At 46.8% G+C, this 17360-nt stretch overlaps 6 protein-coding genes across 6 annotated transcripts; 2 read left to right on the forward strand and 4 right to left on the reverse strand.

Moving 5' to 3' along the window:
* Positions 1–500: 500 nt before the first annotated feature.
* GGI43DRAFT_388685 (uncharacterized protein) lies at positions 501–2720 on the forward strand (the record flags this gene model as incomplete). Its single annotated transcript, XM_083204095.1, has 3 exons — positions 501–744; positions 1157–2211; positions 2277–2720. The coding sequence occupies 3 exons, from the start codon at positions 501–503 to the stop codon at positions 2718–2720; spliced, it is 1743 nt and encodes a 580-aa protein (XP_083055398.1).
* A 379-nt stretch (positions 2721–3099) lies between these two features.
* On the forward strand, positions 3100–5102 carry GGI43DRAFT_418414 (uncharacterized protein). The gene has a single exon (XM_083207543.1). It carries the CDS (start codon positions 3416–3418, stop codon positions 4952–4954), a length of 1539 nt encoding a protein of 512 aa, XP_083055399.1. The 5' UTR covers positions 3100–3415; the 3' UTR covers positions 4955–5102.
* A 744-nt stretch (positions 5103–5846) lies between these two features.
* Positions 5847–6279, reverse strand: GGI43DRAFT_276497 (uncharacterized protein). The gene has a single exon (XM_083201160.1). The coding sequence runs from the start codon at positions 6181–6183 to the stop codon at positions 5947–5949; it is 237 nt and encodes a 78-aa protein (XP_083055400.1). The 5' UTR covers positions 6184–6279; the 3' UTR covers positions 5847–5946.
* Positions 6280–6375: 96 nt separating this feature from the next.
* On the reverse strand, positions 6376–7379 carry GGI43DRAFT_426391 (uncharacterized protein; the record flags this gene model as incomplete). The annotated part of the gene is made up of 2 exons (XM_083208644.1): positions 6376–6964; positions 7036–7379. 2 exons carry the CDS (start codon positions 7377–7379, stop codon positions 6376–6378), a joined length of 933 nt encoding a protein of 310 aa, XP_083055401.1.
* Positions 7380–11910: 4531 nt separating this feature from the next.
* Positions 11911–13205, reverse strand: GGI43DRAFT_388688 (uncharacterized protein; the record flags this gene model as incomplete). The annotated part of the gene is made up of 3 exons (XM_083204096.1): positions 11911–12329; positions 12391–12949; positions 13023–13205. 3 exons carry the CDS (start codon positions 13203–13205, stop codon positions 11911–11913), a joined length of 1161 nt encoding a protein of 386 aa, XP_083055402.1.
* A 1438-nt stretch (positions 13206–14643) lies between these two features.
* GGI43DRAFT_276530 (kinase-like domain-containing protein) lies at positions 14644–16307 on the reverse strand. Its single transcript, XM_083201161.1, has 2 exons — positions 15362–16307; positions 14644–15279 (listed from the first exon to the last, which is right to left on the reverse strand). The coding sequence occupies exons 1-2, from the start codon at positions 15858–15860 to the stop codon at positions 14699–14701; spliced, it is 1080 nt and encodes a 359-aa protein (XP_083055403.1). The 5' UTR covers positions 15861–16307; the 3' UTR covers positions 14644–14698.
* Between the last annotated feature and the right edge of the window lie 1053 nt (positions 16308–17360).

Raw genomic sequence — 17360 nt, forward strand, 5'->3', positions numbered from 1 at the left:
GGTGGCTTGCTGAGAAACGAGACGGCAAAACTTGAAGACTGGTCTGGAATAAATTAGCCACTGTGATGATGAAACGCTTTGTTTTACAAAAACATTTCAATAAAAGAAAATAAAGAATATGAAGCCAGATAAAAGTATCGCGAAGACCCAGGATCCAGGGGAGAGACTTACCGAGATGAGGGCGACGCTACACAAGATGGCAGTGTCGTCAAGCGTGATACGATTGAAGAAGGACAGGAGAGGACGAAGTGGAAGAAGAAAAAGAATAAAAGAGAGCTGGGCCTTGGGGTGACTGAATTTCTGGCTGTCATTCACTTTGGAGGCACATAACGGCTGCCAGCTGCCTGCCAGCCGAATGCACGCATCCTCGCAGCCACACACTGCTCACTTCTTTCTATCACTCTCTATCTACTATAAGCCATATAATCTTTATAAAACCCTCGAGTGAAGTCTTTTAAAGATCTCGCCACACTGCCAGACACTAGAGTTGTTTTACTCTAATGACACTTGAGAAGAGCGAGGACGAGGCGCTACCACTGCCGATGGGCCTAGGGCTATCTTCTCGTCTGGCAACTATACTGAAGGCCGACTTCGCCGAAAACGCATTTGGGGATCCCGAAGAGTCTGAGTACTGTCTCGACGACGACGAGATGGAAGAGTCGCTGGGTGATGGACTGGAGGATCTCTGTGAAGACGAACCTGATAACTTGCTAGGCGATGATGAGACTGGCCTCTCCAAATCAGGTACATGGGGAAAGATCATCGCAAAGGCTTTTGTCGACGAGAGAAGACTTACACGAATCCATTTATAGCCACTCTCTCCAGCGATCCAAGTCAAGTGGACACCAGTAAAGGATGCCTCTCAAAAGTTGAATAACAAGCTTATAAAAAGTTTGGCTTCATACGATGTCGACAAAATCGTCCGCGGCTGCTACTACATCTACTATATAGGGGTGGAGATTTCCTTTGTAACTGGGCCACAAGTTTTGTCTATAGAGGCTATTTACGCATATATTATGGTCTAAATGGGAATTGAATACCATATTACTCAGAATATATACATTATCCCAGCCAGACTTTACTGGATAAAAGAAATGAATCCGTCAATTTGCCTGGCCCTTTTTGTTGCTTAGCAGAATACTCATGATATGGACAGCGACTTTGAGGAGCGTAAAGGAAGATGGAGCTGGATCTTCAATACACCGTAACAATCGCAAACGAAACAAAGTGCAACAGCCATCCTCAAACAGCGGCTGGGTAGCCCTACCTCGAGAATTGAGAGAAGAGATTCTGGAGTACTTGGAAGTCGCGTTACAAGGTGAAAAAGCATCATCATACGCCTCTGTCTGCAGAGAATGGCACCAGTTTTTTAAGCCTTATATTTTCAGGCGCCTCAAATTATCAGCAAATCGTATCCAAGAACTTGATACATTTATTACTGCTCAATGTCGACCTTTCGTGAAGTCTATCTGGTTTCGGTTTGAGAGATCCGCCAATGAGAGACGCATAGACTTCTCTGACGAAGCATACATTTCGTTCAAAGATTCGGTCGATATAAACCTGTTTCTAGATACAAAATTGCAACTCTTTCGGAGTCTATCACAATGGAAACAAAGAGATAAAGGTCAATCGGGAATTGCCTTAGAGCTGAGTGCCTTCTCGGCCATCGATCCCGATTATTCTATGAAAGATACCATACCAGAGGACCTCAAAGATGTCGATGTTACAGAGGATAGCGATACATTAAATGCCATCTACGATAAACCTTTCCGCAGAGATATGCGTATATTAACAGAGGAAGAAGATCTTCAGAAATTCAAGCTGAGATTTGGCCATTATCCTCCAGAAGCCGATCATAGACGATCCACGCTATTTCCCACGGTAAACTCGATAACTAATCTTACTGTACGTCGGCAAATGCATAGTAGCTTCTTCACCAAACATATCCATGTTATAGTCAAGGCACCTCCCAAGCTTGAGTCTTTGATTTATGAACCATCCACTTTGTCTTTCATATCTAGGCATCTTTGGAGTTCAGAAACAAGCTACATTGATAATGTGGAAAACGTTACTTCTTTGATGCCATCCTCAATTCGACGTTTACAGATCTTTTTAGACGATATCTCATTATACTACTACCTTCGAAGAGAAATTGAGGATGATGTCCGCGATCTCGCTCGACGAGTTTTCAACCGGTGCCGCAACAAAGAAGTAGAGACATTGGCGCTTTCTTTCATCATCGATTCCTTATGATTTTTTTTTTTACAGATTTTCAGACTCCTGAGATAGCCCAGCCTTCGTATAAGCTCGAATGGGCTAAATTCACTTCATTAGTCTTAACTTCTTCCCGCATCACGCGTCGATACACTCATAAAAGTCTGTTGCTAGCAGCCGCCCGAGCCGCACAGCATATGCCCAAATTAGAGATTATGAAGCTATACAACGCAGAAACGGATTACGACCGTACTTTTATTTACGGCGGTATTTTCACCTACATCCATGACAAAGAAGGTAGCCATATCTACTGGAAAGGCACTTGGGAGTACGAATTTCCGCTTGAAGTTATTGATGAGTGGAGAACTGCCGCAGCTACTCATGGCACGGACGTTTTTGGCTATCAGTCGAGTATGATAGAGGAAGACGATTTGGGATGGCCGGGTAGGATTGTATCGATGCTTCGTACACGACAATTGTTCATCCCTTCACGTATGGCAATATGATGAATGGGCGAAATCACATGTACTGGTAACGTGAGTGAAATTTAGGGAAAAGGGAATAAATAGGGCGATACAAGAAAAGCTAAAGACTGGCTGGTCACACATATATAATGGAATATGCTGGCGAACATAATCAGATAGTTTAATTCACTCTCATCAGATCTATTAAATTAGTTGTACAGAATATCACATGGGCGCCAATCATTTGAACAAGTCTTATATTACGACAAGTGCGACAAAGCGTTTAAATTGGCGAGTAGTCTTTCAAGACGCCGAGACCAAGCAGATTAGGAAAATGAACATATACATGTATATTAGGTAACTTCGAATTACGTAGTAACGAGAGTTGAACCATTGATCCACATACACATGCAAAAGTATATTTGACATTACCAATAATCAAAAAAAGGTTACATTCAATGTCAGAAGTATTTTTCACATGTGTACATTCGATATTCGAAGCCAATCAACTGAACCCCAGTCACGTGTGAATTTGATGGTGGAATATTCCCCAACAAATTCACGCTGCGTTGCTGTTTCTACGTTGTCTCACCCCCATTTTTGCTACTCTTCAAGGTACAGCCGTGCATAACTTCGACTTGATTAAAAAAATCTCAAATCATAGTGTTCTTCATCAACAGCAGTCCTTGATTACATCTGCTATCTTTTAATCTGAACAACCACCAAGTAACGTGACGATGGAGCGCGGAAGACCTCACGGAAGACCTCGCGGCCAAAAGCGCAAACGAAGCCAGCCACAGCAACGATTGAAGATCTGCTGGCAATATTTACCTCTAGAACTAAGAGAGATGATCCTAGAGGCTTTGGAAGACACATTACAGGGCGGGAAAGCAGCTTCATATGCGGCTGTTTGCAGAGATTTTTATAGTTTCTTTGAGCCTTATATTTTTAAGCGTCTCCAGTTATCCGTCAAACGTATCCAAGAACTCGGAGATGTTATTGCCCCTCGTCATCGATCACTTGTCCAATTCATAAGGTTCCGGTTCGAAAGGTCTATCAAGCCCGGCTCAATGCCTATTATATTTCGAACTGATCTGGACGATGCAGCATTCTCCTATGCAATTTTTCATCTCTTCCACCTCCTATCCGATTGGGAAGAGCGGGATGAGAGCCAGCCGGGCATTGTTCTAGAGCTGAGCGCGTTTTCAGTGGTCGATCCTGATGGCTCCATGAAAGACACCATACCGGAGGAACTCAGAGGCATTGATGTTACGGTAGATAACGATGCCTTGGATGCCATGTACGACAAATCTGCTCCCCGAAGCATATATTACTCGAAAGAGACAGTAAAGCATCGCCATACCAAACTAAAGCCCTTCTACGTCTCACCAGATTTTCACAACATGCCAGCAGTGCCCTTTCCCAATGTTCAGTTAATCACAGACCTCACTGTGCGTCGGCAAATGCATAGCAGCTTTTTTGCAAAATACATGGGACCTTTAGTCAAGGCACTTCCTAAGCTTGAATTTATAACCTATGAGCCTTGTGTCATCAATATACTTGATGAGCATTTCATACGAAGACCTGACATCCACATCAGCGTTGTGGAAAATATTATTAAAGCGATGCCGTCTTCAATTAGGCGGCTGCAAATGTTTGAAGATGATGACTCATTGTATGGTAGCTGCGGCCAGACATCACGATGGGGCGATCGCCGTCCTCTGGGTCGACTAGTTGCGGACCTCAGCCAAGACCAAGAACCACAAGCTATTTCAATGTCTTTTATCATCGATGCCGCGGATTTTTTCTCAGATTTTTGGACGGCCCAGATAACTCGGTCTCCAGATAAGCTGGGATGGATCAACCTTGTTTCACTCGTCTTGACTTCTTCACTGATCAACCCGTCTTTTAACCAATTCCCACCCTTGTTGCTAGCAGCCGCGCGAGCCGCACGACATATGCCCAACTTGGAGATTATGGAGATATATAACGCAGGTTCCCAGTATGGAGGCATTTTCACCTATATCCATGATAAAGACGGTAGTCTTATTCACTGGGAGTCCACCTGGAATTGGGAATTTCCGCCCGAAGTCATCAGAGTCTGGCAGAGGGCTTCAAAGGTTCATGGAAAAGGTGTCTTTGATTATAGCTCGAACCGGATAGAGAGACGCGATTTGAAATGGGGGGGTAGGATTCTTTCACTGCTTCGAACACGTGCGACAGTTGTTCATCCTTATACATACGGCAACATGATGAACGGGTTAAATTACATGTAGAGAAGAAAAAGAAGAAGAAAAAGAAGAAGAGGGGGATACAAAAGAGAAAAGAGAATGCCATCTCTTTTTCTATAATAAAGTGAATGTGGAGGAAGATATACAAGTTCGCATAGACGTAATTGATCATAGAGAAAATAATTAGATTACTACCTAGTTAATATGGACCTAGTTCTCTAATACTGCTAATGTTTCCTGTCTTTACTGCATATATATTGTAATGAAACTTTTGCATACATTTAGCGTTGTTATTCCTATTGGTGCGCGTATGTTTGTATTGCGGTCTTATTCTTTGGTCCCTCTCAGACTGCGTCTGTTAATATCTACTCAACAACTCCAGTCAAGAGTTTGCTCTAGCCCTAAATCTCCACAGACAAATGAAAATATAGAATTTTCAGTTACGGCGACCCTGTATTGAACTCCTCAAAATAAGGCGATATCGCGTATATTTCCTGCATAAACCCCAAAACGGTTTGTCTACAGACACCGAAACGCCGAAAAATGTCCGTGCGCGCCATATCTTGAAACTGTAGATTACCAGAAGTGTGTCGAGGCCCGTCCTGGATTATTAACCCGACGGCATTTTGGGCAGTTCAGTTATCACAAGTTCCAAAGGGTTTACAAAGTGAAAGAAGACAAAAAAGGAATCAGTAGAGGCTGCTTGGGCAGTCCGCACATCCGGGACGTTCCATTTGGCCGAGGCTTTCAAATGTGCATACCGTACTAGTGACGTAGCACGTACAGGATAGAGGGCAAAGAGATGCTTAGCCCGGCTACAGAGGAGAAGAGAAAACATGCAGCTTCTAAAATCATGAAAATGTTCCTCCCAAGAATCGCATCAGTCTCGAAAACTCTATCACAATAGTGTTCCCTCATGTCCGTTTATCGCTATTTTCCCAGAGATTGTGTCAGAAATCTTTCTAATCAGCCAACCCTGTCTGTTGCGTGATAACCCTTCCATGGCTGTTATGCTATTCGTATTCATGTCAAAGCGTCTACCCAAAGCCCATTTCTATCAACTTCATTATTGAGCTTCGTTTCGATTCCACCATATAGCCCTTTGTAAAATGCAACCCATCTGGGTGGATGATGCCATTGCGGCTGCCCAGTCCCTTTGATGATAGAGGATTGTGGCCCGAATACATGGCAAGCAGAGCACTAGCATAGCTCATAAAATGCCTGCGTGATATCAAAAGTACAAAAACAACAAATCCAAACTCCATGACGTCCATGAACAAAAATAGAGAAAATGAAAGAAAACATGGTGCTGCGATCTAGCATCTATCATCGCTTGACTGGCTGGTGAAAATGGTACAAGGCCTAGGCGGGTATTCTTGCTGCATCCAGTTTATGAACGAGCATGCTGTTTTAACGCCCTGACGTTCCGCGATAATGTCACAATATTTCCCAAGGTATCACCGGTGTCACCTGTGGGTAGCGACAGGCAAACGTGGTGCTACCATGTCTAGTTCCGACTTTCCGGTCTTTTCAATAGAGTGCCTTTCCTTGGGCGCCGGCGTACTCTGATACAAATGGTGCAGCTTGATGTAATCGTACACTGATCGAGGGAGGTCCTGTGCGACTTCGCCGTTGCGAATCTGGGCGCGGGCCTTGGTCGAGGAGACGTCGTTTTGGAAGGACGGCACTACCATGATGTTGTCGTTGTATTTCTTCAGAGGTCGGATGGCTTCCTGGATATCGCAGAGAGCAGGTCTCTCGACGATAAATGCGCCATAGTAGCCCAGGAGCACGTCAATGTCGGCGGGCGCCCACACTTTGGGGTCGCTCATGGTGAGGGCCAAATCGGCGCCGATAAGCAGCATAACTCTGGCTCTTACATATGTGCCATCAACAGTCTGAATGCCTCCAAGGACATCATTTAACTGCTCGTCAAGTCTCTTGAGAACGTCAGCAGTGCGCGTATAGACGGGGCGGCCGGCGTCGTCCCGGCGCAAAGTCTCCCAATCGTCGATCATGGCATTGCTGTTGGTCTGCTCAATAGCAAGTCGGCACCTAATTCCCGCGAAAACAGTCGTTAGCGAGATTTTCAAGTAAATGACGTATTGATTAGATTTCAGACTCACATGTTAATGCGATGGTGGGCAGGGACCAGCGAACTTTTGCCGTAGGTATCGCTGCACGGACTCATGTAGCTGCCGACCAGTTCATACCCGGTGTGGTCTACATAACTCTCGGCAACTGAAAACATAGACATGTGCAACGAGGTTGGCGGCGAAAAGCTGCCGCAAGACACCAGAACCAGCGGCGTCTTGTTCGCACGTGTGAGGCGACGCTTCAGCCTGTCGTGGGGAAACGAATATCCATGATACGGCTCGGACATGGCCTCGGGAGGAGGCGTCGGCGTGCCGGTCGGAACCGCTGAGCGCGGGACAGACGAGGCGAAACTGTCTGCTGGGATGCCACCCATGGTTGCTGGATTCAGAGATCGGGGGTTGTTGTCGTGAATACGGGAATGGTTGGCGAGAGTGCCGGAGCGAAGAGACGAAGAGGACGAGAGACGACGCTTATTATGTAGCAACTCCATGTACTCTTTGCTGGAACGTTCTGCGGCTGTTTCCGTGCCAGGAAGGCTCTGTGATGCCCGGTTATCGGCTCGTCAGATTGCGGGCCGCAGCAGGCTTCTCGGTGTCTGCAGTCTCTGCAGGCCGTAATGGATGTCGACGCAACAGAGTATTATTATATGCCGGCGCTGATGATCACGAGGGGTCTTTGCAATGTGTGGAGTGGGAACTTGCAGATGGGAGAGGGGCAGGGAACTTTGGAAATCTAGATTTGCTCCTCCGTGCTCGGGCGTTGCCAGAAGGGCTACTTATTGCCAAGAGGGCCGGTACTCGCCGGTGGCTGCGGTTCTGCAGACTCAGGCTTGTACTGTTTGCAATGACGGGCTGTAACTAGCACGAAACCCAGAGCGGCGTCTATTGGCTGGCTGCGACTTAGAGTCATCGCCTAGGACGCATGGAGCCAGCCACAAGAGACAAGAGACACAGCCCTAGGTCCGAGTGGGCCGCCTGTTCCCTCTACGGTGCATTTCTGCCTGCGTTTGGTGCGAGGGAGGATCGGTAATCAATCTTCACCACGTTGGCACAGTTGGCTCTATTCGCCAATTTAGCTTTTCTCGTCTTAGCCGGCCGTCCATGTCCCCTCATGGCTACGCCGGATTGTGCAATCGCCCGTCGAGGCGGGCAGATGTTGTACAGTAGACGCCGCTAATACTCGGTATTACTGGATTCGAATTCCCGCGTTTCCCCGTGAGACAAGACGCAATTCCAAAGCCGCCTAGTTCGTAATCATAATACGAAGCATGTACGGAGTATACTATTTGAAACATTCTCCTGGCCGGAAAGAGGGTACATTCGAGCACGCAACTCCGAGTGAACCAATCTGCGTCTATCTGCACGGCAATATGCCGTCAGCATGCAAATCTCGCCCGAGCTGCGGATATGTGCGTGCTCTATCTAGCCTTACCCGCCTGGTCCCACAGCAGGCTGCCTCCCAGTGCTCCATACCAGTAATTCGAGTAGTATGAGCATGTATGTACATACAACATGTAAACATGTAGACAGACGCATGTGCTTTGTTACTCTCTACAGAATACTTCTTACCAACAAAGCTTGCTTACGTTTGCACATCAATAAGACTCGTGGCGTACTCCGCTCCACATATTGGAAGACTGGATAACGTAACATACTCAGTACTAAACCCTAATTCGAGTGGAGGCGAAGTCTTATTCTTACCGTCTTGGCAGTAGCAGCATCAAGATGCCATCTTATTTGAGCCATGAAAAGTCTAGGCTCAAAGTATGTGCATGATGAATGATGAGAGAAACTGTATATATAGAGCTTTGCGACACTGGAATAGTATAGCAGCGTTTCTATGGTGCTGCAACGTAGATATTAATTGCGTCAACTTCGAAGTTTGCGGGCCTTACCAAGGACTAAGCTGACTTATAGAAAGTCATCGAATTATTTCGACCGCGATCTGGCTTGGCTTGTAATTTCTGCAGTATTTTGCTTCATTTCATATTGTAATTAGCAGGATACTAATGAACTCGTACGGTATGCAATTAGATACCAAGTGTATCCAGGGAGCTACTATTTACCACTATCGCCAGTCAGCAATAAGCTGCTGCAAATACATCGATTTTGAACAAACTTGATTTTGAACGAAATCTTCACACGCAAGTGGCATTCATATATAAGCCATGATACCATATAATCAGCGACTTTCGATTTTATTTCCGACCAGAAAATTGTCGTAGTGACCGCACTTTTGTACCGGAGTGAAGCTAGTGGTGTCTGGCTTCATAGCAGTTGATCCTGGCGAAAGCTCACAAAAAGCTGCGTCCTGAATTGAGGAAGAGGAAGAGGAAGAAGGAAATGGTTTGGCCTACTATTCCACTTCTTCGAAAAATTGGTTATATTTCTTGCGGCCGAGATTATATGGCGCTCGAAAAGGACAAAGCATATCCCGATGATTTTGGTGAATTAGTCTAAAGGTCTCGTACAACAAATACGTGTTCGCTTCGACTTTGTTGTACACACGTGCTCAAGATACTTGATATCCACATGCAATCATCCCATTCAGCGTGAAATGAAGCATTCATCAAACATCATTATTAAACTTCCAATGCCTCAGGCAATGTAACCAAGCCCGATGAGACGTGGGGGCGGTTTAACCTTGAAGATCAGCGTTCGCTCTCCAAGCGATATGAAGCATTCTTCCAGAAGCGATAAATATCTCGATACAAATTTAAACGAGATGCAAGACATGAAACCCAGTCAGTCTCTTCTTGGCGGCCTCTTCCACAAACGGTAAATTGCCGCCTGAACATCCCAGCGCAGACCAAATCTGTGAACCTGGTCTACGTCTGACACTATATATTTATGAACGCCTAAATTGCTCAATCTTTTGAGCTGTCATAATTTAATATATTGGTCCGCGGCATGGCGTCGCACTGCGGCTGAATGTCTTGAGCCCTCTCTCTGAAACACGCGTAACTTTATCCGTCTCACCTATGAAACGCGGTGACAGCTTGTACGATTTACCGAGCACCGCATGCAGAACACAGATAAGAATGTTTATCGTTCGTGCTAATGTTCTTCCAGAATACCGAATATTGCAGTAGCGTCTCAAAGTATCCCGTAGTGTCATTAATTGTACCAGCTCTATTTGACGATTTTGACGAGAGTATCAACGACCTCGACAATCACCTTTTCGGGCTCACGGAAATTATTCAGATGACAGGCTATTTTACTAGTTTTGTCTTGAATTACAGGTATCAATCAGGGTAATTCTATTACGGGAGCTTGGGCTTCAATTGCTCAATGTTCGGAACCGGGTAATATGTGACTGCAAATACTTGTACCAGAACCACAGCCATCTGGTATGTAACATGGGGAAGAGAATACCCTAAACATGTAACAACCCTTGATAAAATCACACACTATTTCAATGGCTGGATAGCTAGACTTTCACATTCCACTTAGAGGCAGCAGGGCCTTTGGAATTCAGCAAGTTTGTCATTCGCTCGGCGTCTTTGGAAGAGATATTCAGGTAATTGCTTTTCCATTTATATTCAACATTAATGACTTTGGACTGGCTACAGAGGTTATGTATGTGGTGATTATATGCTGCGCGTATCTTCTTTATGGAATAGCCTTCATGGTGTCTGCTTTCGATGATTCCCCTGGCATCAAATCTTTCTGCGGTAGTTGGTCTAAACATAGCTACATAACGCTCTCGTCTATTGTAACTCGTCCATAGCCGGTGTTTATATATAGTTTTGTAAACATATAATAGCCCCGTATGTCACTCGAGCTACTCTAATTACAGTAGAGATATACGTAATCGCTTTGGTTCAGCTAAATCGGCAGTGTGTTGCGGAAATAGCAAGAAATCACATCACTTTGGTATAATTTACTCGTATAATTTACATCTAAATTTGGCCAAGGTCTCTCAGCCGACCTCTTAAATAGGCTAATCGAGATATAAAATGCTGCCAGTGGAATGATAACGTCGTTGTCTCCACAAGATCTATCATTAATCAATATCCTCGAATTCGTATTGTGTGCCAACATCTTCCTCGTATGGCCTGACCGTAATTAAATACGAGTCAAGCGAAAGTTTAAAAGCGGTGAAGTCCAGCTCCGCTCTTAATTTCCGTTCGAATGAGATCTTCTAAATCCCAAGATCACGCTATATACCCCAGGTAATATAATTATTCTATAATAACGTCCGGAAAGCAGTCTCTAGCATCATTTGTAAGTGATGATTCAATGCAGGGGACCAATTCAAAACGAGAGATTGAAGCTGCTCGTATTTCCTCTGTGATGGCAAGCTGAAAATCTCCCTTCGTCCACGTATCGGGGTTGCTAATATGGCGAAATTAGTAACATCTTACAAAAGTACGCGGTCCAGTTAGCTGAGAATACAAAGTGCGGAAGCCTGTTAACATTGGTACCTCTCCTGATCAGCATTCACTTCTCCAGATACAAACATCGTCCACTGAATCTTCACATGTAATGCCGAATGTCACTGCCGCGGATAAAGCCCTACAACGGCTGCTCCATGTTCTTGCAAAAAGGGGGGATTTGCATCAGTGTCAGGAGACAAACTCGTTTGAGCTGGAATATCATTCATCACTCTTGGAATGGCTTTATGCCAATATGTTGTTAATTGTATCAAGACATTTATTCAAATCTAAATTCTATTTTTATCTGCCGATATGCCATTTCAGAGAAATCAATTCTCTCGATATCGTAAAAAACAAATGAAAGCCTCCTAAAACTCCGGATTTTTAGCCCTGAGGCCCTGACAATCCTATAAGACTATGTATTAAAGTATTCTTTTAAATAGACACTTGGTGTTGGTGTGAGAAACAAAAGTAGAGTGAGTCCAGCACGTTTTTATCCCGATCCTCATGACTTCGCAAAAGATTGTTAGTGAAATCTATCACCTCCGTAGCTTACTCCCTGTCCGTCGCTGCTTGTGACGACGACTTGGTAGTGGTCGTCCATGCCGCCGCGGTCAGAAACACTATCCTGCTCAATCTTGCGAGTAACGTGAATGATGTGGCGGCTCGACTCGTTGTCATCGCTACCTTCCCGGTCTTGGAAATGGTAGTCTTTATCATAGTTTTTTGACTCTCCAACGTTTGACAGTTTCATATGAGTGCGTCGTCCAGTGGAGCCAATGGTCTTGAGGTTGATATCGCGTGATTGACCAGGGGTTCCACCATCGGTGGCAGCAAGGCCGGGAGCGACAACACGGAGAAGGGTGCGCAGCATGGGCATAGAACCAGCAATGATACCCAGATCGCACTCGAGCACAGTCAACAAGACAATCTTGCCAATTTGGACTGAGAATTTGTACGTTAGCAGTTATCCTCAAATAGCCACGAAAGGGGAAATTGTACTTACAGTATCTGTTGTGAGGCGTAGTGTAGGCCCAGGTATAAGTAATACGAATGGTTGTTGCGACAGATGCGAGAACACCGAGGGACAGAATACCGATGGTGACCATCTTCAATCTCGAAGGAATCTGGACGTGGCGAAGCAAGAAGGCGGGCACAAGCGAGGTAGAGATATCGGTGAAGATGTTGGCGGCAGAAACAAAGTATGACACGTTCAAGATGACTGTCTGACCAGAGGTACAGTCTCCTGGTTCACCCCATGCTGCTGCGACTGGCTTGCACTGGAAGATTGCCACTGGCCATGAGATCTGCCATGTAATCCAGGCAAAGGCAAACAGAACCCACAAAACGCGAGTGTAGTTCTTGTTTAGGCCCTTGGCTAATCGGAGCAACGTCCAGATGATACTAGACTTGATAAGAGCTCCGTCGAGGACATATAAGAATTGCCAGATGATTGTCCACAGTCCCATATGGAACTGCATGCCGACCGTGATGACATCGTCAGGCGATCCGATGCCGCTATATGAGAGAACAATGACTGCAGCATTATGTCCAAGGTTGATGAGCTAGGCATTGCAGATCAGTGGTTAGGCAGTGTAAATCGAGGCAATTGACGTTGAGAATGATTCATTTACTAACCCATCCAGCAAGCATCAACCAGTCTTCAACGGAGAACAAGTTTAGCGAAAGTCGAGCATAAAATCTTAGTAGCACCACAATTGTAGATAAAACGGTAAAGACAATCGTCGTCACCATCAACGCGAGCGCCAGGCCCTCCGGATGGATCGGTTCGTATACGGTCGTTGTCAGATCTTTAGCCATGGCTACTGTTGCATTACACTCTGAACCTTGAGGTTTATCTAACAATGCACGTTCGCCTTCTCTTGTCCGAAAAAAATAAGAGGACACAGGGCTATCTCTATAAGAAGACTTATCAAAGGGGGGCCTTCCCCGTGGAACCACCCGGCTTTCGTCTGGAACTTGTGTTCTCCGAACAGGGGAGGCAATTTTAAAAGCGAGACGAGTGATGATCCCATTACAGAAAAAGCTGCAGGCCAGCATTGGACAAAACCTTGGTCAGGTTGAACCCTGTCAGGCTATATCTTATGGGGTGAAGAGACGGGATGTTGGGTCTGGGGGTATGTTCTGTGGACGTACGGAACATTTTCCCCGCTGACCTTTTTTCCTAATTTTTTTTTTTTTTTCGCATTCCAAAACAATACTAAATGCTTATTAGATAACTAGAGAGCGGTTTTCTTTCCTCGTACGAAGAACAATGGGCAGCAATACGAAAGAGTAAGACACCAGCAAATGCTATAAGGCCGCTGTCTATGCCGCAAGTGCCCCTTTATTATTGGATCAAGCACCTATCTCTCCATAATACCTCTGCAGCTAGACAATCCCAGATGTAACGCTGCGTTATGCTTCTTGCTAGCAATGCAAACTATTCGGAATCCAGAGTAGTTCTGCGGAGCTGTTTAGTTCGTCTAATAGGGGTAACAGCGGCGAAAGCGTCCAAATCCATGACCCGGAAGGATTCCGGTGAACGAACTTGCCAACTTTATACACAGGTGCCCGTCTGTACGAGTAATACCAGTAGTCCGAGTACCAATCCGGGGCGTGTTCGCTTGCAGAGTACCTTGTCCTCAGGTCTCGCTCGGCATAAAAAGAAGTGGCGAGAGAACGTTCCATAAACTGACAGACAACCAACAGAATATTACAAGTCACAGCCGCGTCGAGGCATAAAGTGGATACCGCGGCCCGGAATGACCTTCCACTAACCACTAAGAGTGACACGGATAGATGAAGATTCAACGGTCTAAGGGACTATCTGCGGAATTACTGAGATACCCCCTTCTCCCCCAAGGCAGTTGGGCTTACTAACGACGGAAGCGACCTAGCCAGATGCAAGAAAAGCTCACTTAGTAAGGATCTACGTTATTATTGTCATGCAACATCCCAGCCCCCGTTTCAAGAACTCGGCTAGCAGCCTGGTAAGGCCGCAACTAAAAACGGTAAAAGATCTGCGCCGTGCCGCTGGCAAATTGTGGAACTCGCCCTCATCGGCCGGTTAAAGACTAAAATATCACAAGCATTCACAAGTAATCGAATCACGTGCATTGTAGATCAGCTCGGGCAGCTTTTCTTTTACTGCGTTGTTTATTCGGCTATGGATATACTTCGTATACATACTACTTAATGTAGAATTCATGTCCCTTGTAATACTAGTACAGAATAGTACTACTCATAATAACATTATAACACCACCGAATGGAGTTCGGTTAACGATTTTTGCTTCCCCCTGCGTCTCAGTCTCAGGCAGCCGCAGCCGGCTTGGGCGCGTCCAGGATGACATCGATGACCTTGTGGTCGTTGTAAGTAGCGACGGTGCGCTCACACAGGGAGGCGATACGCTCCTTGCTCTGCAGAGCCTCGGGGCAGATTAGCCAGATCACGTTGGTCATGAACGAGCGTCGGTACTCGATCATAACCTCCGGGTCGTTGTGGCGGTCGAACTTGGGTCCACCGAGGCGGTGCAGCGTCTCGAGGTAGTGGTCCAGGATCTTCATCTCGTGGGCCCGACGGTCCTCAACGGTCAACATCGCCGTCATGTGGTAGACGACATCGTGGAAGCAGGAACCAAAGTGGAAGGCTGACCAATCCAGGAACCCGATGCGACCGTCGGATGTCAGGTACACGTTCCCCATGTGAGTGTCTCCATGTAGCAGAGTTCGGAACCGCGGGTTACGCTCAGCGTAGTAGCGATCCAGGGCTTCATTGCATCGCTTGCCATCCATGAGATACTCGGGCAGCTGGGGCCGGCCTGGGCTTCGCACCACATCGTCCCACGGCGTGCACATGAACTTCATTGCCGGGTCGTAGTTGTTCCAAATCCCTGTCATTTTTGTAAGACACCAACTACCGGATGGACAGGGGGAGGAGAGGATAGGGGCCAGGGGGGAAGAATCTTCACTTACAAGGGTGGTCCTCTTGACTCTGACCCCAGTACTTTGCGTGCAAGCCAGCCAGCTGCTCAACACCGTTCATAACCTGGTCGACTGAGTATGAGGCGACCTCGGGGGGGAACGTAACGCCATCCTTAGTCAGGTCGTCCATAATGGCGATACCCTGCTTCTCGCTCTGGCCGCTCCACCAGCCCTTGGGGAAGAGCATGTTCTCCAGACCAGGGGCGATCTTTGAGAAGAAGTCGGACTCTCGCTGTGCCAGACTGACGGTCCATGGCTGGTCCTCAATCATCTTGGGGTCGAAGACGCCCTTGATGCAGACGTGAGTTGGTCTTGGCTCGCTGCTCTCATCCTCGTAAGTGATGGTGTAGAACAGCTTGCTGCCGGTTCCCCAGATGTTGCGGGTGTTCTCAATGGACTTGATCTTCTGTCCGAGCTTGGCGCCAAGCCACTCGGCAGTAATCTCTGAGGGGAGAGCTGGGAGCTGCTCGCTTGAGGTGTTGCCGGACATTTTTGCGCGTTTATTTTGCGTTGCGGCCGTTTTCTTGGTTTGAAGAGGAAGTTGTGAGAAGGAGAGGGCAGTGTAGAGTGATACCGGATTCAGTCGTGCAAGTAGAGGGGAGTTCGAAGCCCACCCATCTTATATTAACGATATGCCACTTATTTACCCCTAATGCTCACCGATTCTCTAGCTCCATCCCGTTTCAACTTATCAAGGAGTCTCAGGAGCTCAGAAATTGTGATAGGACACCTATCACAATTGGCATCTTTTGGCCTATGTGGACGGGACCGCATGATTTAGCTCGACTAAAAGATGCCATGGATGCACCTGGATGCGACTGGATGCAACCGTCTATCCAGATACCTGGATAGAAAGTGGGCTCCAGGGTCTCCCGCAATGTGTCAAGTTAACAAGACAAAGACAATTCTAGAGATTAGCCGCGTCAGGCACAAAACGGCGGTGTGAAGATTTATTCAACTCCCAAGATTCTACGGCTACTGTTACTCATAGTGTCTCTGATGCTGGTTCAACAAGCTAGCTAGCATTCGCGGCTGCCTGTACGGGGTATGTACTGTATAAGCCCCCGGCGCTATCAATCCCGTACCCCCTAATCTCTTGAAGACTTCTGCAAGACATCAGAGTGCCAATTGGAAGCCTTGCCGGCCCCTGGGATACTGTCAAGTCCCTTGGCGTAGCAGCCGATGCCCGGCTCTATCGGCTCTACACCCGACGGCGGACAAATACGAAGCAGGTTGGTCGGATCTTCGTAATACAAGCACTAGTTGTACTTGTTGTTCTCGCAGGAACTAGCTGTTCGGCTCTGCCAACAAAACAGTGGAAACGTCGGGTACTTTGTACACCTTGTATTAAAACCGTTGTTGGAGCTAGTGCCGTAGCCGCGATTTACCTCTTTTCACACCGGCCCAACGGCCCTGACGCTAGTATCCAACACACCCCCACAAGTCCACAAGTGTCAGAAACGTTAAGTGAGGACCAAATTGCCGCCTCCAGTATAATACTACATCGAATACCCTGGATCTCACCGGATCTAATGTGAGATGTGAAGTCCCAAAACTTGGGTACGGAGTACTTTTGTGGGCTTTTTGTTCTCATGGTGAAATTGCTACTCGTACTGAGGTAGTAGTGTCAATTGATCCTTGTGAATTGCATAGTCGGCACTCCGGACGGCGGGTGGGATGTGCTATCATTTTTTTAGGGAGCTGCCAGTGCCAAGCTAGTAAGGATACTTTGGTATCTCACGCAATTACAAGTCCAAATCCACAGAGCGTATCATCTTATAAGGTTAATTACCTAGATCCATCTATATGTCTTCTCTGTATCGTACCTATTAGCAGACAAGCTAGGGGCCAAATGGAACGATCTTCACGCCTCACTACCGTAGCCGCGGGGGGGGGGGGGGGGGGGGGGGGGGGGGGGGGGGGGGGGGGGGGGGGGGGGCGGCGGGGGGGGGGGGGGGCGCGGGGGGGCGGGGGGGGGGGGGGGGGCCCG

Source organism: Trichoderma evansii (assembly GCF_050947405.1).
Source record: "Trichoderma evansii strain SZMC 28006 chromosome Unknown GGI43scaffold_36, whole genome shotgun sequence".
Taxonomy (NCBI): domain Eukaryota; kingdom Fungi; phylum Ascomycota; class Sordariomycetes; order Hypocreales; family Hypocreaceae; genus Trichoderma; species Trichoderma evansii.